The sequence below is a fragment of the Heteronotia binoei genome, chromosome 1, assembly GCF_032191835.1.
Source record: "Heteronotia binoei isolate CCM8104 ecotype False Entrance Well chromosome 1, APGP_CSIRO_Hbin_v1, whole genome shotgun sequence".
NCBI lineage: Eukaryota > Metazoa > Chordata > Lepidosauria > Squamata > Gekkonidae > Heteronotia > Heteronotia binoei.
This window is the reverse complement of record NC_083223.1, coordinates 163,994,900-164,017,677: the sequence shown is the minus strand read 5'-3', so window position 1 is coordinate 164,017,677 and position 22,778 is coordinate 163,994,900. Positions and strand designations below refer to the sequence as shown.

The window sequence follows — 22,778 nt, the reverse complement described above, 5'->3', positions numbered from 1 at the left end:
GGAACAAATAGAGGCACTTTGCCATTAGCCTGCCTCTGCATAGCAACCCTGGACTTGCTTGGTGATCTCCCATCCAAGTACTAACCAGGGCCAGACTGCCATAGCTTCTGAGATCCAACAAGATCAAGATCAGGACAATCTGCCATTTCTACGCAAAAGTGATTGTGAGGGCAGTAGCAAACTAACTCCAGGTCTTCTTGAATAACTCATCTGCTGTAGACAGTGCCGCCCAAGGGTGTGTGGTGCTCCAGGCATGCACCCACCACCCCATCAGCCCCTCCTGCGGTGCTGCAACACAGCGCCATGCTCCATTGCACTCCCTGTGCCACGCGGCGAGGTGCCGGCATCCCCTTCCCTTCGGTCCCTCCCCCTGCGTGTTCACAGCTAGACGAGGCGTGAATCTTATCTTTAGAATGACAAGGCTGAGATGAAGCCTTGGCTCCCTCCTCCTTTCCAGAACCAGAAGGGAGGGGGAGCCAAGCCCAAATTTCAGCCCGGTGGTTGTAAAGATAAGATTCACCCACGTTGGGCTGTGAACACGCGGGAGGGGGGAGTGAAGGGGGTACTGCCGCCTCGCCATATGCTGTGATCATGGTGGTGGGGCAGGGAAGGGAAAGGAGGGGTGGGCCGTGGGGGAGGCGAAGGAAAGGGGCAGGCGGCAGCAGCAGTGGTGGTGGGTGGTGGTAGTGGCTGGTGGGCGGAGGAGGTAGACAAACTAGGTGCTTGCTGGAGCACCAGGAGGGGGTGGAGAGCCCAATTTGGTGCCCCCATCCTCCCAGCACCTAGATTGCCTATTGGGTGAGCTGGCCCTGGCTTAAATCAGATTTCAGGCAGGACTGCGCTTTAGTTAACAACCTTTGTAGACAAAGGCCATGCCTCTGTTCCTCCTACTGGATTTGTCTCCAGCTTTTGACGCAATGGACCGTGCCATTTTGTTGGGATGTTTGGAGGCAGAAGTAGGTATCAAGGACTAGCCCCACAGGAATTCTGAGTCTTCCAGATATTAGAACGCCACTCTTAACCACTATACCACACTGGCTCTCATATTCATGACAGCCAACCCTGGAGCAGGAAATCAGTCAGAGAAGCATTGGGCCTTTGGATGATGGGGAGATGGTGGAGGGACTTCCTGGTGGGGGGGCAGCTTGTGTGTGTGTGTGCAGAGGTTCCATACCTGCCCATCTGCTATATCAACTACAACAGCTTGCGGGTTTCACTTATACCATACATTTTTTTAAAAAAAAAGAATGAAACAACAGAATCACATTGTTGTAGGATCCAGCAACCTTCCATAGCAAAATGGTGATTCAAATCTGGGTCTCCCAGCTCTTAGTCTTTCCTGTTGTAGGAAATTGTACTCAGTTTGCTGCAGAGATGTTCCACATAGTTCTGTCATCTTCTGTAGTCTCTTAGCAACTGTAAGCATCAAGAGATGAAACCAAAATTCAGTTTTTAAATTCCTGTTTCCGTTCTGATGCCTGACATGTCTCATGTTGTGCTGTTCACAATGCAGCAGTTTAAAAATGCTATAGAATAAATTTGTCTTTGGAATATTAGTTTCAATTCACAAACACATCTGGCAGCACAAAGCCATCCAAATTAAAAATTGTATTTGTATTTAATAAGTATGGAAGCATTTTTTAGAGCAAGAATAATTTGTATCAAAACAGGACATAAAATATATGAAACTGGAAAGGTTTCTTTGTGTATAAATAAATGCCTTGATCCAGGTCTCACCATATGTCATGACTCGGGGGGGGGGGGGTCTTACCAATTTCTGCCACCACCCTGGGTTAAAGGTCTCTCTTGAGAAGGCCCAGAGTACCCTCCCAAGCCCTTCCAAGCCTCCTGTAGCTTAGGCCAAATAATAGGCGTGAGGACCAGGCAGAGTGAACAACAACAAAAAGGTTTATTTTAAAGTCAGTGCAATATAAACAAACAAGGTGCATAAAACAGTAAAAGGGGTGAAGGGAAAAATAACCAAATACCCTAACGCGTCTGAACTTACTGTTCCTAACTGTCTCAGTAGGGTTGCCAAGTCCAATTCAAGAAATGTCTGGGGAATTTGGGGGTGGACCAAGGAGACATTAGGGGTGGAGCCAAGATCAAGGCTGTGACGAGCATAATTGAACTCCAAGGGGGTTCTGGCCATCACATTTAAAGGGACGGCACACCTTTTCAATTCCTTCCTTCCATAGGAAATCATGAAGGATAGGGGCACCTTCTTTTGGGGCTCATAGAATTGGACCCCCTGGTCCAATCTTTTTGAAACTTAGTGGGTATTTTGGGGAGAGGCACTAGATGCTATACTGAAAATTTGGTGCCTCTACGCCATAAAACAGCCCCCCCCAGAGCCCCAAATACCCATGGATCAATTTTCCATGATTTTCTATGGGAATAAATCTCCATAGAGAATAACAGAGTTCCCAGCAGACATTTCCCTCCCCCCCCCCGCTTTCTGACGACCCTGAAGCGGGGGGAGGGCCTCCAAACTGGGGGATACCCTGCCCCCACCCGGGGATTGGCAACCCTATGTCTCAGTCAGACCTGGGCCTACTCACCCTACCTCACAGGATGAGGGTCTCTCCCTGGCAGCAGCTCTTCCTCAGCTCTGCCTCCTAGGAAAAGAACCCCCACTTCCTGGGTTTGGCCTTTATATTCTCTTCCCAGGTCCCACCCCTCTCTAGACCTGTTTCCCTCCCAAAACCATCACTACCCAATCAGAGGGACAGAGGGAATCCTGGGAGATGTAGGCTTTCCCCAGTAACTCCTAAGCAGGCTTCCCTGGGGCCTGCAGGCCTTGCTAGGCCCAGGATCATGACACCATAGTTTAAAAATTAACAATTGAGTAACCCTCAATGACTTGCAGGGGTCACTTCATTTCTCCTGACACCGCCTTCCCTACACTGTTTATTCTTTCTCTGCTCCTTGCAATACCTGTATTCTCTCTTTCCCTGTTTCTTTATCTCCTTACATTCACTAACCAACATTTATTTTATGTCCCCCACCTCACTATTTTCCCCAGTGGGTACCCACAGAATCTATATCATTCTCCCCAGTGTTATCCTCACAACAACCCTGTGAGATCATTTAGGCTGAGAGAGAATGATTTGCCCAAGACCACACAGCAACCATCCATGGTAGAGTGGGGATTCAAATCTGGGTCTCCCAGCTCTGGGTCTGATAGTTTAAGTACTTAACCACACTTTCTCTCCGCTTTCTCTGCTTCCCTCCTCTGGAAGCTTCTCCTTAGGAAGAGTCTGCTGAAGTTGCAAAAGTCATGTAGTGGCAAGTCATTCCGGTAAGTTGTGTGGTGCCATAACTGGCACTCATCCCTTGCAAGAACTCTCAAGAGTGAAATGAAGGAGAAACACAGGGGTGCCCCTCCTGAACTTTTAAACATTTTTGAGAATTTTGTTTCCACTAAGAGGTTCCAGAATTCCATTTTGCCACATTCCCCCAGAAAAAAAGTCCTGTAATGTGGTATGCAACCTCAACAATATTGCCACCCTTCAAACCTTTGTTCCATGTCACACTTTTCTGTATAATACCGTAATAATAATACAGGATATTTATTTATTATTTATTTAATTCTATTTATATCCCGCCCTCCCCACCGAAACAGGCTCCCTCAACCCCCCTCCCCTCCAGGTGGCTTCCAATATACCCTATGTTGCCATTGATTTCAATGGGCATAGGGTATAATGGGGCCGTATATTCGGAAATAGCCGTATATGTGGCTATTCCGAGTACGGTAATAGGAAATATACGGTATTCCGTATCTTTTTGGCCCCGTGCATTTCCGAATCTGTGTAATTCCATTTTTTTTTGCATACCCCTAACTGTCACGTGGTCATTGCATTGTCTTCCAATTTTCTAATTTTTTCTAAATACACGGCTCACATGGTCATGCGTATGCATGAGTATAAAACATACAATGGACATATGCATTTGTATCATGGCAAGAAAGGGGAATTTTTTTTTTCTCATAGGACTTCATTTTTCTGTTCTGTGTGTCCTGAATTTATTATAAAGTTCAGGATCAAACAGAACTGATTTTAGTTAATTTAATTACTTCATTTGTAGCACATGTTTTACTCTGAGGCTAAAGGCAGATTACAACTAAAACAATGCAATAAGAATATAATACAAACAATTAGACCACAGTAACACGGTTACTGTGGGAGTTACAGGACTGGAGAACAGTGCAATACAATGGGTTGGATCCAAACTAAGATTTCAGTTTTCAGAAGGCATTTTTATCAGTGGAATAGAGCTTTTCTGCCATTCTCTCACCCACTGTAGCCCATTGATCTACCTGAAATACTGTCTTGAGAGATAATTGACCGTCAGGAATGGCAAAAGGGGCAACCTGGGGGTCTGCAACAGGAAGCAAAAAACTGTCAAAATTACACCTTCCCTTCCATTAGTGACAAATTTAGTCTGGATCCAACTTGATAGCTAAAATAAATAGTGTGATACAGCTGGGCTACAAAAATTAGAAAATTGGAAGACAGTGCAATGACCACGTCACAGTTAGGGGTGTGCAAAAAAAAAATAAATGAAATTATACGGATTCGGAAATACACGAGGCCAAAAAGAACATAAGAACATAAGAGAAGCCATGTTGGATCAGGCCAATGGCCCATCCAGTCCAACACTCTGTGTCACACAGTGGCCAAAATTTTTTATATATATATATACACACACACACACACACATACACACACACACACACACACACACTGTGGCTAATAGCCACTGATGGACCTGATGATACGACCTGATGATGGACCTGATGATACGGAATACCATGTATTTCCTATTACCGTACTCAGAATAGCCGCATATACGGTAGATGTGCGGCTATTTCCGAGTATATGGCCCCATTATACCCTATGGCCATTGAAATCAATGGCAAAATAGGGTATATTGGAAGCCACCTGGAGGGGAGGGGGGTTGAGGGAGAGCCCCCAAATTTGCAGGGGACCTTCAAGGGATGCTCCCCTACAAACCGTCCAAGTTCCAAAAAGATTGGGCCAGGGGGTTCCATTCTAGGGGCACCCAAAGAGGTTGTCCCTATCCCACCATTATACCCTATGGGCCATTGAAATCAATGGCAACGTAGGGCATAATTAGAGGCTACTGGGGGGCAGGGGGTTTGAGGGAGAGCCCCCAAAACTGCAGGAAAACCGCAGGGAACTCTCCCCTGTAAAACCCCCAAGTCCCAAAAAGATTGGGCCAGGGGGTCCCTGTCTTTGGGCTCCCCAAAAGGCCCATTGCCACCAATGATGGTGAAAGCCCAAGTAGCCACTTCCTCCACTATAATTGCTGTGGGGAAGGTGGCTCTGGCCAGAGGGGGGTTTGAGGGAGAGGCCCAAAAACTGCAGGGCAGCTTCCGGGGACTCCCCAGCATGAAACCCCCCGGCCTAAAAAGACTGCACCCATCAGTGGGCACCCCAAAAGGAACACTGCTCCCAATGGTGAGAAAAAAACAATTAGAGCCACTTCCTCACTGTAATTGTCGTGGGAAAAGTGGCTCTGGAGAGCAGGAGGTTTTGAGAAGAGCCCCCCAAACTGCTGTGCAGCTTCAGGGCACTGTCCCACACAAAACCCACAAGGCCAAAAAAAAAAAAAAATTGGACTAGGGGGTCCAATTCCTGGGGCACCCAAAGCCAAACCTAACTTCACACCAGAGAATCTCTATAGGACCCAAATGCACTACATCCCTCTATCTACTCTATGAACCCTGCAGGCCTGGAACCAATATAAACCCAGTTGCCAACGTCACCGCCACACAAAACACAATCTGTTCAAGGTCTGTTCTGCAGACCTGGCTGCAGCAAACCCAGATGCCAGCTCTCCAGCCCTGCCCCAAATGACACAGGGAGAGCTGGCCAAGTACAACAAGCCTGCTGGTTCTGGGTCTTCCCTGCCACAGAACACACAATCTACAGATGCCAGTTCTCCAGACCTGCCCCAAACAACACGGGGAAAGCTGGCCAAGCACAACAAGCCTGCTGGTTCTGGGTCTCTCAGCCAGGTGCCAGCTTCCCTGCCACAGAACACACAATCTACATATGCCAGCTCTCCAGCCCTGCCCCAAACAACATGGGGAGAGCTGGCCAAGCACAAGAAGCCTGCTGGTTCTGGGTCTCTCACCCAGGTGCCAGCTTCCCCCCCTCAAAACCAGAACCAGGAAAAGGGACAACAGGAGAAGGCCAAGAAACTCAACTGTTAAAAAGTGGCCTTTTAAACAATGAAAATTAGGCCAAACAGCCCCCCCCCCCCAAGAACCAGAACCAGAAGAGAAAAGAAACAACAGCAGCACAACACAGCAGCAACAAATCAAACACAGAATCCTTTTAAAACAGTAAAAAACTTAACTTTTAACAATACAGGAACTTTACCAACCCCTCCCACCAAAAAAAACCCTTCACTCTAACCCCCAAAAATCCAAGCCACCCAAATCAAGAAAAGTAAAAGGACACTGCACTTTTAAAAGTCCTCTCACTAAAGTAAGATACGGGCAAATTGGCAACCCCCCCACCCCAGCCCAGGCCCCTACCCCCAGCAGAACCCCCTAACCCCAAATAAGCTACCCAGTATTCACCCACCCAAATCTGGATAAGTAAAGGGACTCTGAGTCTTAAAAAGTCCTTTTACTAACTAAAATAAAAACAAGAACCACAAGACTGTCTTACCTTAGATGTCTTCTCTTCTCAAGGCAGATCAGGAAAGGCTGAGAGAGAGCAGCAGCAGCTGAGGCCAAGGGCCAGTGCAGCACAATCTCTCTCACACACCAACACAAAACACAGCAGCAATGGAATGGAGTCCAGCCAGTCAGACTCTGACCCTACACAGAGCAGTTTCAAAAAATAGCACTGCTCTGTGATTGGCCAGAGAACACTGCTTACTTGGATACCCAAGTAAACAAAAGAACAACAATGTAGCTGATGGCTGAGGGATTAGCTCAGCCATCAGCTATACAAAAGCCCTTCATAGCATGCATTTGCAATGCATTTTGCAAATGCATGCTTTGGACTGGCTGCTGGGGCTCCTCTCCCCCTCCCCCTCCCTCCCTGATCCCAGGGAGGCTATGGGAGAGGCGGGAAAAGGCTTCCAGAGGCGGGAAAGGAAGCAAGCAGCTCCCCTAAGGCTGCAGAAGCTCCTTTCCCACCTTTTCCATTGACTTCCATATACTTCTGAATATCTATACGGAAGTATACGGGGAGCCATATACGGCTCCTGTTCAATGTCCTGAAAATGGAATCGGAAGTATATGGTGCCGTATATTTCTGAATCAGGGGTGATTCGGTGGTCTATGCGGTTCGGCCGAACCGAATGCACACCCCTAGTCACAGTATATACCATGAAGACTACCTTTCTGCATTCACATTATAAGAATGCCTTTTAAATAATTCCATTTAGCACATTCTTCACAAAACTGTTCTATAAAGGATGTTTATGACGTTTATGATAACAATTCAAAGGTAATGTATAATGTCAGAATATCACTTTGCTTTCTAGCATTTTTATCTCTGTTTTAATCTTTTTCAGTCCCAGCAAAAATGCATTGTGATCTTTGCCCTGGTATGCTGCTTTGCAATTCTGGTAGCACTGATATTTTCAGCTGTGGATATTGTAGGAGAAGATGAGGATGGACTTTCAGAAAAAAGCTGTCAAAAGAACTGTCGGTAAGAGGTAACAAACAAAGCTTCTCTTTTGGGGCAGGCAGCTATTATAATGCAATTGAAAAATTCGCAATGTAACAATTTGGGAAAAGCACATCAGAATATAACCAATTTGCATTCAGTAGTTCAGCTGAGCCAATACAAGACTAAAAAAGTTATGGTTGTACTGTTTGAGTATAAAAATAGAACTCTAATTACTGCTAGAAAATAATCCCTGTTCAGTGCCAGACATTTACTGTATAAAATCTGTCATGAGACAGCCTGATCCACAAATTGTTTAAACTCAGCATATATGGATTTATGCTGATTGAAAATGTTTTTACAAATGAACTTTATTTTCTTTTAAATGGAATTGTCTATACTGGCCACTAGGGGTGTGAACAGACTTTTTTATGGCTAAATTCGGATGTGGGGGTAAAAGTATTCTGGGGGAGGGGGAGCAAACATCCCTGAATATCAGGTTTGGTGCCTGAATCTGATTCAGGAGATATGCAGCTATCCTCATTATAAGACTCCATTATATCCAATGGACCATTAAAGTCAATGGCCTGAAAGTTTGTTAAGAATAATTCAAGGTGCAATTTAAAAGTTTAAAATGTTGTAAAGATGTAAGAGTATTTGTGTAATATTATATAGCAAGGTTTCTAGATATTTTTAGTTATTAGTATATTGTAATAACATAATATAATTATTGTTTTTGAAAGTCATTAAACAGAAATGTAAAATAGGTAGTTGGGAATATATAAATTAAGTTTGTGTTTAAGCATTTGGTGTCAAGAGGAAAGAGGGTGGAGCCTCCCCACAAAAGCCTCTCTAACAGGAGTTCTCTTGGCTCCAGCATGAGAGGCAACAGTTTGGTTTTCCTTGTCTTTCTTTTTCTTTTTTTGTTATCTAGGTGAAGCTGACTTCTTGGAACAAACGTGAAAATAGATAGTGGAGGGAGTTTAAACTAGAAGACATAAAAGTAAACAGGTTGACATGAGGATTGTTAGTATGATGATTAGGATAAGATGAAATTGGGGAACTGAATGGTGTAGAGGAAACGGGTGCTACAAGATAATAAAATTCAGAATAGAAAATGACTCTTCGTTAGTATATATGTATATTAAATTGTATGTGGCAGATAACTTGTATTAATGTTCACTGTAGATTTTAATTTAATAAATTGTTAATGCATTATTTTAAAAAGTCAATGGCAAAACATAGGGTATAATGTATGGGGACTGGAGGAAGGGTTTTTGAGGGAGAGACATCAAATCGGCAGTGCAGCTGCAGGAGCTTCTCCCCCAGAAAATTCCCAAGATTCAGAAAGATTGGACCAGGAGGTCCAATTCTTATGGCACCCAAAGAGGGTGCCCCCATTCCTCATGTTTTCCTATGGCAGGGGGAAAAGCTGTCAATTTCCCTAAGATGGGAAAATTGACACTGGGGAGGAGGGGGTTTGAGGGAGAGGCACTAAATTTGCATTGTACCTGCAGGAGTCTTTTCCCTCAGAGAACCCCCAAATTCCAAAAATATTGGACCAAGGTGAAAATAGTGGGCACCCTGGATAGTAGTGACCATGTGATTTTGGAATTTACAATCTTGGAGAAGGGAAAAGCTGTACATAGTCAGACATATACCTTGGACTTCAGGAAAGCAAATTTTGACAAACTTAAAGTTATGCTAGATAGAAGCCCATGGCCAGAAGTATTTAAGAAGAAGGGAGTTTCTTAAAAGTGAAATATTGAAGGCACAATCACAAATGATTCCTTTGAGAAGGGAAAATGGGAGGAGCCCGAAGAAGCCAAGGTGGCTCTATAAAAGCTCTCTAAAGACTTGAGGAATGAAAAAGACTTTTTTAGGAAATGGAAGGAGGACCTAATAACCAAGGATGAATACACACAAAATAACCAGTGCTTGTATAGAAAGAGTTAGGAAAGCTAAAGCTCTGTATAAGCTTAGGCTAGTGAGAAATGCTAAAAACAACAAAAAAGGGTTCTTTTTGAAAAGAAAAAGAGCAAGGTCATGGTAGGCCTGTTGCAGGGACAGGAAAGTGAAATTGTAACAGGTGAAGAGAGGGCAGAAGTGCTCAATTCCTACTTTTCCTCAGTCTTTTCTTGTGAGGGAAAAGGTGCTCAACATGGCAAGAACCATGGCTTTTTTTGTAGCAGGAACTCCTTTGCATATTAGGCCACACACCCGATGTAGCCAATCCCCCTGGAGCTTACAGTAGGCCCTATACTAAGAGCCCTGTAAGCTCTTGGAGGATTGGCTACATCAGGGGTGTGTAGCCCAATATGGAAAGGAGTTCCTGCTACAAAAAAAGCCCTGGCAAAAACAGAACATATCATGAGGGAAGGGAGTTGCAGCCTAGGATCACCATAGGAGTAGTACATAAACACCTAGTTTCTTTAAATGAAACTACACTCTTGGGGCCAGATGAGCTGCATCTAAAGGCTAAAAGAACTTGCAGACATAATTTCTGAGCATTATTTCTGAGAATTTTTGGAGAACAGATGAGGTGCCAGAAGATTGGAGATGGGCAAATGTTGTCCCTGTCTTCAAGAAGTGGGGAAAGGAGGATCTGGGTAATTATCAATTCATCAATTTAATGTCTATACCCAGAAAAGTTTTAGACCAAGGCATCAAACAGTCAGTCCTTGAACATTTAGATGAGATGGCTGTAATTACTAAGAGCTAGGCTTCCCAACCCTCCCGCCCTGGCGGGGGACCCCAGGATTTCCAGCCTCTTCCCCCGCTCCCCAAAAAAACGGAAGCAGGGGGAGGGGGGAAACAGCGCGTCCCCAAGCTTCGCCTTCAGGGAGGAGACCCAACCCAAGAGCAAGTGAAGTAACTGCTTCACCTCAGCTACTCCTCCCCATGAAAGGGGCGTCGCGGCACGGGTGCCGGACTCTGTAACCAGCCCTCCAAAGCAATGGTCCCTCTCTTCTGCACCAGGCATGAGGGCAGACACACCAACTCCTCTCAGGATAGCAGGAAGAAGAGTGAGATGGCCTCAGTTGCCCCAACCGACCCACCCACATCCTAATTAGCACCGCTCGAGCCCCTCCACTCACCGCACTCAGGACGCGCACCACCATCTGAGGCTGCTGCAAAAAGCGCCACAGGTCAAAGGTACCGCCAGCTTTGCTGGCTCCGTAGGCGCCCCCACCGCTCTCCATGATCCTGACGCTGCTTTCCAACACTCTCCCAGCCCGGAACTTGCTGTAGCCGCCTCGCCCAAACTTGTGCCTGCGCATCCCCAAGCTTTGCCTTCAGGGAGGAGACCCGACCCGAGAGCAAGTGAAGGAAGCTGCCTCACTGTTGGGTGGTGTAGGTGCCGAGTCGTTTCATCTGTGCTCAGTTGTGCCTACGACACAGCAGCCCTGCTTCGCATCTACAGCAGGCAAAACAAAGGCAGGTGTCCGGTTCCTTAATGGTTAGGCTTTTTTTTTCATTCGTTGAAGACCCCACTGGTGAATACCGATGTTGTCCTAAGCAGACTTACAACCCTTCTATACCCATTGGGCTTAGATTAGATGTACCTGTTTAGCAGTGGCTGTTGCTTCCCTGGCCCTTTCACCCCACCCTAGGGTTGCCAATCCCTAGGTGGGGGCAGGGGATTTATTCCCAAAGAAAATCATGGAGAATTGATCTGCGGGTATCTGGGGCTCTGGGGGCCCCCCCTGTTTTTTAGAGTAGAGGCACCAAATTTTCAGTATAGCATCTAGTGCCTCTCCCCAAAATACCTCCCAAGTTTCAAAAAGATTGGACCAGGGGGTCCAATTCTATGAGCCCCAAAAGAAGGTGCCCCTATCCTTCATTATTCCCCATGGAAGGAAGGAATTGAAAAGGTGTGCCGTCCCTTTAAATGTGAAGGCCAGAACTCCCTTAGGAGTTCAATTATGCTTGTCACAGCCTTGATCTTGGCTCCGCCCCTAATGTCTCCTGGCTCCACCCTCAAAGTCATAAGAACATAAGAGAAGCCATGTTGGATCAGGCCAACGGCCCATCAAGTCCAACACTCTGTGTCACACAGTGGCAAAATTTTTTATATATACACATACACTGTGGCTAATAGCCACTGATGGACCTGTGCTCCATATTTTTATCTAAACCCCTCTTGAAGGTGGCTATACTTGTGGCCGCCACCACCTCCTGTGGCAGTGAATTCCACATGTTAATCACCCTTTGGGTGAAGAAGTACTTCCTTTTATCCGTTTTAACCTTTCTGCTCAGCAATTTCATCGAATGCCCACGAGTTCTTGTATTGTGAGAAAGGGAGAAAAGTACTTCTTTCTCTACTTTCTCCATCCCATGCATTATCTTGTAAACCTCTATCATGTCACCCCGCAGTCGACGTTTCTCCAAGCTAAAGAGTCCCAAGCGTTTCAACCTTTCTTCATAGGGAAAGTGCTCCAGCCCTTTAATCATTCTAGTTGCCCTTCTCTGGACTTTCTCCAATGCTATAATATCCTTTTTGAAGTGCGGCGACCAGAACTGCACACAGTACTCCAAATGAGACCGCACCATCGATTTATACAGGGGCATTATGATACTGGCTGATTTGTTTTCAATCCCCTTCCTAATAATTCCCAGCATGGCGTTGGCCTTTTTTATTGCAGACGCACACTGTCTTGACATTTTCAGTGAGTTATCTACCACGACCCCAAGATCTCTCTCTTGGTCAGTCTCTGCCAGTTCACACCCCATCAACTTGTATTTGTAGCTGGGATTCTTGGCCCCAATGTGCATTACTTTGCACTTGGCCACATTGAACCGCATCTGCCACGTTGACGCCCACTCACCCAGCCTCAACAGATCCCTTTGGAGTTCCTCACAATCCTCTCTGGTTCTCACCACCCTGAACAATTTAGTGTCATCCGCAAACTTGGCCACTTCACTGCTCACTCCCAACTCTAAATCATTTATGAACAAGTTAAAGAGCATGGGACCCAGTACCGAGCCCTGCGGCACCCCACTGCTTACCGTCCTCCACTGCGAAGACTGCCCATTTATACTGACTCTCTGCTTCCTATTACTAAGCCAGTTTTTGATCCACAAGAGGACCTGTCCTTTTACTCCATAACTCTCAAGTTTTCTAAGGAGCCTTTGATGAGGAACTTTATCAAAAGCTTTCTGGAAGTCAAGGTAAACAACATCTATCGGGTCGCCTTTGTCCACATGTTTGTTCACCCCCTCAAAGAAATGTAACAGGTTAGTGAGGCAAGATCTTCCCTTGCAGAACCCATGCTGAGTCTTCCTCAATAACCCGTGTTCATCAATGTGCCTACTCATTCTGTCCTTGATAATGGTTTCTACCAACTTTCCCGGTATTGAAGTCAGACTGACTGGCCTGTAATTTCCCGGATCTCCTCTGGAACCCTTTTTAAAGATGGGGGTGACATTTGCTACCTTCCAGTCCTCAGGAACGGAGGCAGATTTCAATGAAAGATTACAGATTTTTGTTAGAAGATCCACACGTTCAACTTTGAGTTCTTTCAGAACTCTCGGATGTATGCCATCCGGACCCGGTGACTTATTAGTTTTTAATTTGTCTATCAGTTGTAGGACCTCCTCTTTTGTCACCTCAATCTGACTCAGGTCTTTCAACACCCCTTCCAAAATTAGTGGTTCTGGGGCGGGCAAAAAGTTCTCGTCTTCCACAGTGAAGACGGAGGCAAAACATTCATTTAGCTTCTCAGCCATTTCCCTATCCTCCTTCAGTAATCCTTTTACCCCATGCCTCCCTGGCTGGTTTCCTACTTCTAATATATTTGAAGAAAGTTTTATTGTTGGTCTTTATGTTTTTTGCAATATGCTCCTCATAGTCCCTTTTTGCCTGCCTGATCACAGTCTTGCATTTGATTTGCCACAGCCTGTGTTCCCTTTTACTAATCTCACTTGGACTGGTTTTCCACCGCTTAAAGGAGTCCTTCTTACCTTTTACAGCTTCCATTACTTTGTTTGTTAACCATGCAGGCCTTTTCTTATGCCTGTTTGTGCCTTTCCTAACTTGTGGTATGTATTTTATCTGAGCTTCTAGGATTATAGTTTTAAATAGCGTCCAAGCTTCCCCAAGGGTTTTGACAGTATCCTGGTCCTGGCTCCACCCCCAAAGTCTCCTGGCTCCACCCCAAAGTCCCCAGATATTTCTTGAATTGGACTTGGCAACCCTACTAAGAGCCAGCATGGGTTTCTCAAGAACAAGTCATCTCATCTTATCTCTTTTTTGAGAGAGAGTTACTACCTTGGTGGATTACTTTATTCTGATTTCAGTAAGGTTTCACATAATATTTTTTTGACAAAGAAATTGTGGTTTGGATCCTATTAATGTTAGGTGGATCTGTAACTGGTTGACAGATTATTCTTCAAGAGTGCTTGTGAATGGGTCCTCTCCTCCTCTTGGAGAGGAGTGACAAGTGGAGTGCCTTAAAGATCTGTCCTGGGACCTCTTTTGTTTGCTGTCATTACAAATTATTTGGATGAAGGAATAGAAGGAATGCTTATTAAATTTGCAGATGATACTAAATTGGAACAGGTAGCAAATACCAGTTGAAGGATGCAGGATGATCTTGACAGGCTGAAAAACTGGGCTAAAACAAACTGAATGGATTTTAACAGGGATAAATGTAAAGTTCTGCATTTAGGTAGAAAAAATCAAATGCATAATGATAGGATGGGGGGAGACTTGGCAGTAGTTTTTGTGAAAAGGATCTAGGGGTCTTGGTGGACCATATACTGAATATGAGTCAGCAGTGTGATGCAGTAACTATAAAGGCAAATGCAATTTTGGGCTGTTTTAACAGAAGTATAGTGTCCAGATCAAGTGAAGTGATGGTATCGTTTTACTCTGCTCTTGTTAAACCTCATCTAGAGTACTATGTTCAGTTTGGGGTATCACAATTTAAGGATATAGACAAGCTGGGACGTGTCTAGAGGAGATCGACAAAGCTGGCGAAGGGTATGGAGACTACTAGGAAAGGTTGAAGGAGCTGGGCATGTTTAGCCTGGAGAGGAGACAAGGTGATATGATCACCATCTTCAAATTCTTGAAGGGCTGTCATTTAGAGGATGGTGTGGAGTTCTTTTCTATGGCCCCAGAAAGTTGGACTAGAACCAACGGGTTGAAATTAAATCAAATGAGTTTCTGGCTAAACATTAGGAAGAACTTCCTGACAGTTAGAGCAGTTCTTCAGTGGAACAGGCTTCCTCAGGAGGTGTAGGCTCTTCTTCTCTGGAGGTTTTTAAACCAGATGGCCATCTGACAGAAATGCTGAGTCTGTGAATTAGGCAGATCATGAGAAGGAGACCAGGAAGGGTTGCATCAGTGCTTAGTGGCCGTTTCTTACCTGCCCAGGGAATGCTGTTCACCACTTTGGGGTCATGCAGCAGTTTTTCTCCAGGCCAATTTTCTGTGGATGCTAGAGTTGTTGCGGGGGGAGGGGGTGCCATCTTCTGGGCATGGAGCAGGTGTCATTGAGGGTGTGTGCAGGGGAGGTATTTGTGAATTCCCTGCATTGTGCAGGGGGTTGGACTAGATGACCCTGGAGGTCCCTTCCAACTCTATGATTCTATGAACCTAGTAGCCTTAGCCTGTCATCCTGATTAGCCAGTCCACACCTGATACAGTGTCCTGTTAAAGCTTCTTTGTCTCTGAAGACACACTCTTTTAGCAGCATCAAGGCATTCTGCACCTTCAAGGCAAGGGTTTGGCCATCTAATGGGATTACTTGCCCCTCTAGTTGGAGAAGCTTCCCCTGACACCTTTTGTGCAGGAGGAGTGCTGCCTACTATAGGGCATGCAGCCTGGTATGGTGGCTCCAGCTTTGGCTGACTCACTCAGCAGCTGCCTGGGGTGGCCCGGATGCACCGAACTGCCTGGTGCATAGGGTCCATGTCCATCTGGGACTGTGTTCCAGCCCCTCTCAGCTGCCAAGTGTAGGAGTGGAAGACACCATGTCCAGTGTGGTTCAGTGCCACTGCTGTTGGCTGTGGGGGGTGGGGTTGGGGGTTGGGAAACACTTCCTTGCTTATCTGTTCAAATGTAGATGCTCCTTGGGATCCTGGCAGATGAACTGCTGTACCTGTGGGGACAGAAATCTGGGTGAGGTCAGCCAGTGGTGTCTTCCCCTAAGTGCTCACTCAGCAGTGCTAGGTGCTCTATGTTTTGCCGCCACTGAGGTGCATCTGTGCTAGTTCTGAGTTTTGACAGCAGGGAGTTGCCAGACAGTTGTGGGGCTACCTCCTGGAACCATTTGTAAGGTGGGGCAGGCTGTCATTGGGTGCCAGGGTGTGTGCTGGTATGGGGGTGTGCTTGTGTGCACTTAGTCGATATCCTAAGCTGTTGGGTTACTGAGGGCATGACCACAGCTGAGTGGGGTTAACATGGGAGTTACAATGGCCATTAATGGGCTGCACCAGCATTTTTGATGGTGCAATTTTGTATCTGTTCTGGGGGACATCCCCATGGTGAAAATGCTTTGGGAGTCAACTGACTGTGCAACACCACTTGGCACACAACCCATTTCTGCCAGCACACTGGTTCGCGATATCATTCCCATGGTGTGCAGCTGCAGTGCAGCTGCGCCAGTGGAAGTGTGTTGTGAGAGAGAGAGAGAACTAAATTAAAAGCATTAATTAGTTGTCAGTAGTAGGTGTGAGGAATTGTGCAGTCAGAAGATTCAAAATTCTGACCATGGTACGGGGTCTTTTATTACCTTAATTTTAAGCTTTTAAATTATTTTGACTCTCTGCAAAACTATGTTCACTCACAGTGCTCTTATTCACTTGGAGCTTTGAGGACTGAAAAGAAAATATTAGTTGGCTATTTCTGTTGCCTTTCCTCTCTCATTTGCACTCTGACATTGCTGTTGTCTCTTTGCATTCCCCAAATCACCATCTCTCCCTCTTTTCAAAATTTGTTGTTGTTCAGTCGCATAGTCGAGTCCAACTCTTTGCGACCTCATGGACAAAGTCACATCAGGCCCTCCTGTCTTCCACTATCCTCCGAAGTCTGCTCAAATTAATGTTTGTTACATCAATAACGCTGTCCAGCCATCTCATCTTTTGCCGTCCCCTTCTTCTTTTGCCTTCTGTCTTTCCCAGCATCAGGAACTTCTCCAGTGAGTGTTCCCTTCTCATTTGGTGGCCAAAGTATTTGAGCTTCAGCTTCAGCATCTGACCTTCCAGGGAACAGTAAGGGTTGATTTCCCTTAGGACTGACTGATTTGATCTTCTTGCAGTCCAAGGGACTCTCAAGATTCTTCTCCAGTACCACAGCTCAAAAGCATCTGTTCTTCTGAGCTCGGCCTTCCTTATGGTCCAGCTCTCACAGCCATACATTACTACTGGGAATACCATCGCTTTTACTATACGGATTTTTGTTGGCAGGGTGATGTCTCTACTTTTTATTATACTGCTCAGGTTTGCCATAGCTGTCCTCCCAAGGAGCAAACGTCGTTTAATTTCATGGCTACAGTCACCATCTGCAGTAATCTTGGATCCCAGAAATGTGAAGTCTGTCACTACTTCCATGTCTTCCCCTTCTATTTGCCATGGTGTGATGGGGCCGGATGTCATTATCTTAGTTTTTTTAATGTTAAGTTTCAAGCCTACTTTTGTGCTCTCCTCTTTCACCCTCAACAAGAGGTTCTTTAGGTCCTCCTCACTTTCTGCCATTAGAGTGGTATCATCTGCATATCTGAGGTTGTTGATGTTTTTCCCAGGAATCTGAATTCTGGCTTATGCTTCATCCAGGCCAGCATTCCGCATGATGTACTCTGCATATAAATTAAATAAGCAGGGTAACAATATACATCCTTGTTGAATTCCTTTTCCTATTCTAAACCAATCAGTTGTTCCATATCCCATTCTGATGGTTGCTTTTGGACCCTTACACAGGTTTCTCAGGAGACATGTGAAGTGGTCTGGTACTCCCACCTCTTTAAGGACTTGCCACAGTTTGTTGTGATCCACACAATCAAAGGCTTTAGCGTAGTCAATTAAACAGAAATAGACTTTTTCTGATACTCCCATGCTTTCTCCATAATCCAGCGAATGTTGGCAATTTGATCTCTAGTTCCTCTACCTCTCCAAAACCCAGCTTGAACTTCTGGTAGTTCCCGATCTACATACTGCTGAAGCCTAGCTTGTAGGATCTTTAACATGACCTTGCTGGCATGTGAAATGAGTGCAATGGTGCGATAGTTTGAACATTCCTTGGCATTACCCTTCTTTGGGATTGGAATATAAACTTACTTTTCCCAATCCTGTGGCCCCTGTTGCATTTTCCAAATTTGGTGACATAATGTGTGCATCACTTTAACAGCATCATTTCTTAGGACTTTGAATAGCTCAACTGGGATACCATCATCTCCGCTCGCTTTGTTGTTAGTAATGCTTTCTAAGGCCCATTTGATTTCACACTCCAGGATGTCTGGCTCAAGGTCAGCGATTTCATTGTCATGGTTGTCAAGGACATTGAGATCCTTCTTGTATAATTCTTCTGTGTATTCTTTCCACCTCTTCCTGATCTCTTATGTTTCTATTAGGTCACTACCGCTTTTGTCCTTTATCTTGACAATCTTTGCACAAAATGTTCCCTTGATTTCTCCAATTTTCTTGAAGAGATCTCTTGTCCTTTCCTTTCTATTATTTTCCTCTATTGCTTTGCATTGTTCCTTCAGGAAGGCCTCCTTATCTCTCCTTGCTGTTCTCTGATAATCTGCATTCAGTTGTGTGAATTTTTCCTTTTCACCTTTGCCTTTCGCTTTCCTTCTTTCTTCAGCTATTTGTAAAGCCTCATCAGACAGCCGCTTTGCTTTCTTGCATTTCTTTTTCTTTGGAATAGTGCTGATTGCTGCCTTCTGTACAATGTCACAAACCTCCATCCATAGCTCTTTTGGCACTGTCTATCAACTCTAGTTCCTTAAACCTATTTTTCACCTCCACTGTATATTCATAAGGGATGTGATCAAGGTCAAACCTGAAAGGCCTAATGGCTTCCCAGTTTTCTTCCATTTAAGCCTGAATTTTGCAATGAGTAGCTCATGATCTGAGCCGCAGTCAGCTCCAGGTCTTGTTTTTGCTGACTGTAAGGAGCTTCTCCATCTTTGACTGCAGAGTTTATAATTAATCTAATTTCTGTGTTGCCTATCAGGTGATGTCCGTGTGTAAAGTCGGCTTTTAGGTTGTTGGAAGAGGTGTTCACTATGACCAGTTTGTTCTCTTGACAAAACTCTAATAGCCTTTGCCTGGCTTCATTTTCTCCAAGGCCAAACTTGTCAGTTGTTCCGGTTACCTTTCGACTTCCTACTTTGGCACTCCAGTCCCCGGTGATGAGGAGGACATCTTTTTTTGGTGTTAATTCTGGAAGGTGTTGTAGATCTTCACAGAACTGGTCCACTTCAGCCTCTTCTGCATCAGTGGTTGGGGCATAGACTTGGATTACTGTGATATTGAATGGTTTGCCTTGGATACGGACCGAGATCATTCTTTCGTTTTTTTAGATTGTATCCCATTACTGCCTTCCTCACTCTCTTGATAACTATAAAGGCCACACCATTTCTTCTACGGACTCTTGCCCACAGTAATAGATGTAGTGATCCTCTGAGTTAAATTCACCCATTCCCGTCTATTTTAGTTCACTGATCCCCAAGATGTTGATGTTCAGTCTTGCCATCTCTTGTTTAACTACATCCAGCTTACCTTGATTCATAGATCTTACATTCCACATTCCAATGCAGTATTGTTCTTTGCAGCATTAGACTGTTCTTTCACCATCAGACACATCCACAGCTGACATCCATATGTCTTACTATAAATCTTAAATCTGTTAAATCTTTAGATTGCTTGGCATTAAATCAGATATGGTATGAAAGCATCCATTACAGTGCATATGTCTATATTAATGGTATACTAAATAACCCTTGAAAAATCATTGCCATGTATAATCGCTTGCAAATTTAAAAACAAAACAGTTTGAATTTTGAGCTTTAAAAATACCATCAATGTAAATTTGTATTGTCATAAATGTAAAGGACAAATTTCACTCAAAGAGTTGTTGATTTTCCATACTCATAGACAATGTTCCCTCTAAACTGAGTTAGCATGAGCTAGCTCACAGATTTTTAGCCTCCAGCTCACACATTTTTGTCTTAGCTCAGGAAGGATGACTCCAGAGCACAAAAATTTATGCAGTAGCTCATAACTTTAATGCCAGTAGCTCACAAAGTAGAATTTTGCTCACAAGACTCTGCAGCTTAGAGGGAACATTGCTCATAGATGAAGTATCTATCCAAACTGATTTATAATTCCACTCCAAGAATATTAAACAGGAGTGAAACTAGATGCAGTCTGACTCTTTGCCAACTTCTAATAACAGTCACGTGAGAACCCATGTTGAGTTGTGGCAGGGCTAAGGGTTGGGTAATTAGCAATACATATCTTCTTGTCCCCTGGCATGGAACACAGAGATGCTGGCATTAAAAGGCCTTTAAAATCATGGCCTGAAACATCTCTTTTTTGCCCATACCCATTTTTCTTTTTTACTTTGTAACATCCAGCCTAAAGAAGAGTTCAAAAGCTTGCATGCTGTTTTGTGTTATTGTAGCTGCTCCTAATAAAAGGTATCATGTAGACTGTACTTTGTCTTTCCATTTTGATTTTGGACCACTACAGCTGTAAACAACTTTCATAATCTTTGGGAACCAGTGAGGTGTAGTTATTAGAGTGCTGAACTAGGATTTGGGAGACCAAGGTTCAAATCCCCACTCTGCCATGGAAGCTTGCTGTGTGACTTTGGGCCTATTACACACTCTCAACCAAATCTATCTCATGTCGATAACATGAAGAAGAACAGATTGGATTTGCCCTTCACTCAGAGTTTTAGAGTGTCTTACAATCTCTTTCCCTTCCTCTCCCCATAACAGACACCCTGTGAGGTAGATGGAGCTGAGAGAGCTCTGAGAGAACTGCTCTTGAGAGAACAGCTCTGAGAGAACTGTGACTGACCCAAGGTCACCCAGCAGGCATCATGTACAGGAGTAGGGAATCAAACCTGGTTTGCTCAGATTAGCGTTCACACACTTAACCACTACACTTGACCACATGGAGAAATGGGGTACAATGTAAGCTGCTTTGGACCCCAATGGACTCAGGTACTTAGCCTGGAAGCTGAGAACAGCTTACAACGATTGGCTGGGACACATTCGATGATGTAGCGAATTGAGAGAGGCTTGGAGGGAAGAAAAACGTCTCAGAGTTGTGGAGTGGGAGCTTTGTACTGAACAGTGGAGTAGAGACTGGGTACTGAAGCTGAAGAGTTGCTGTATGGAGCAACTGGACAAGGAGCTAAGAACAGCCAGTGGGGCTGAGTTCCTTGGGAAGAAGATATTGGATTTATATCCTGTCCTCCACTCCGAAGAGTCTCAGAGCGGCTCACAATCTCCTTTACCTTCTGTCAGTGAGCGAGTTTCTGGTCAGAAGAGGGTCGCAGCCAGGCACCTTCTGTGAGGCAAAACCCTCTGTGGGGTTCTGCCAGCACAACAGGGCAGATTCCTAGTTTAAACGGAGAACACTCTGAAAGGGGGATTGGATTCTGGTGGCTAGAAGGGAATCCCAAGATTCAGACTAGGGATCTAGCTGGGTGGGTCACACAGGTGTGGGAGATTGGAAATTAGCTCTCAAGTGTGAATCCTGTATGCTAATGTGTATATCTGTGAGGGAAAAGTTATCTTTTTTTTTTAGGCTTCAAACAATTTTATTAGTAACATATGGTAATAAATTTCAATTTCTTACATCATTAATAATTACTTTTTTATCTATCCCATATATTATTTTCTACCCACCCCTCCCCCCCGTTACTTGACCCCCGCTGGTGTTATATACTTAAAATCTTAAAGGTACCCTTAATTAATAAGAACCAAAATTAATATCCTCCTCCCTCTTGTACTTAGTCATTATCAAAACTTGTCCAATGTCCTTTTATTTTCCACTCTTTTTCTACGTATCTTCTGAACCTTTTCCACTCCATCTTAAAGACTTCTAAATCATAGTCTCTTAAGGTTCTTGTTAACTTGTCCATTTCACTCCATGTCATAACTTTTATAATCCAATCCCATTTCTCTGGTATTTTTTCTTGCTTCCACAACTGCGCATACAATGTCCTAGCAGCTGAGAGCAAGTACCAGATTAAAGTTCTATCTTCTTTTGGAAATCTTTCCATTTGTAATCCCAACAGAAAAGTCTCTGCAACTTTGTTAAATTCGTATCCCAAAATCTTAGAAATCTCTTGTTGAATCATCTGCCAATACTTTTTTGCTCTTTCACAAGTCCACCACATATGGTAGAAAGAACCTGTGAGGGAAAAGTTATCTGGCACGTCAGGAGTCCTCAGTGTGTGTGGGAAAGAGTGAATGTCAGTTTATTATTTTTATGATTTGTGAAGCCTGAGAACAGGGCTAAACCATCAACTCTGCAGTGTTCCTAGTGCCAAGAAGGCACTGCCTGCCTGTCCAGAGTTTTTGTATAGTTTTTGTATAGTTTTTGTATAGTTTTAAAGCCTGCCTGTTTATAATTATATTAGTATCTCAGCCTGACAAACCTCTAGTGTTTAGTGATTAGGGTTGCCAAGTCCAATTAAAGAAAAATCTGGGGACTTTGGGGGCGGAGCCAGGAGACTTTGGGGGTGGAGCCAGGAGACCTTGGGGGTGGAGCCAGGAACAAGGATGTGACAAGCATAATTGAACTCCAAGGGAGTTCTGGCCATCACATTTAAAGGGACAGCTCACCTTTTTAAATGCCTTTCTTCCATAGGAAATAATTAAGGATAGGGGCACCATCTTTTGGGGCTCATAGAATTGGACCCTCTGGTCCAATCGTTTTGAAACTTGGGGGGTATTTTGGGGAGAGGCACTAGATGCTATACTAAAACTTTGGTGCCTCTACCTCAAAAAATAGCCCCCCCAGAGCCCTCAATACCCACGGATCAATTCCCTATTATTCCCTATGGGAATTGTTCTCCATAGGGAATAATAGAGTGCCTAGTAGACATTTCCCTCCCCCCCCACGCTTTCTAAAGGAAGGGGGAGGGCCTTCATA

General features: G+C 44.6%; 1 protein-coding gene across 5 annotated transcripts in view; it reads left to right on the top strand.

Moving 5' to 3' along the window:
- The window catches only part of PLD5 (phospholipase D family member 5), a 210,660-nt gene that overhangs the window by 69,703 nt on the left and 118,179 nt on the right, over positions 1–22,778 (top strand). For 2 of the 5 annotated variants that reach the window (XM_060259184.1, XM_060259192.1), the window contains exon 2: positions 7,561–7,697. In XM_060259184.1, coding sequence (XP_060115167.1) covers positions 7,561–7,697 — 137 coding nt within the window. Of the gene's footprint in view, positions 1–7,560; positions 7,705–22,778 lie in introns of those variants that run through there. The other 3 variants (XM_060259208.1, XM_060259200.1, XM_060259217.1) reach the window with 2 other exon arrangements.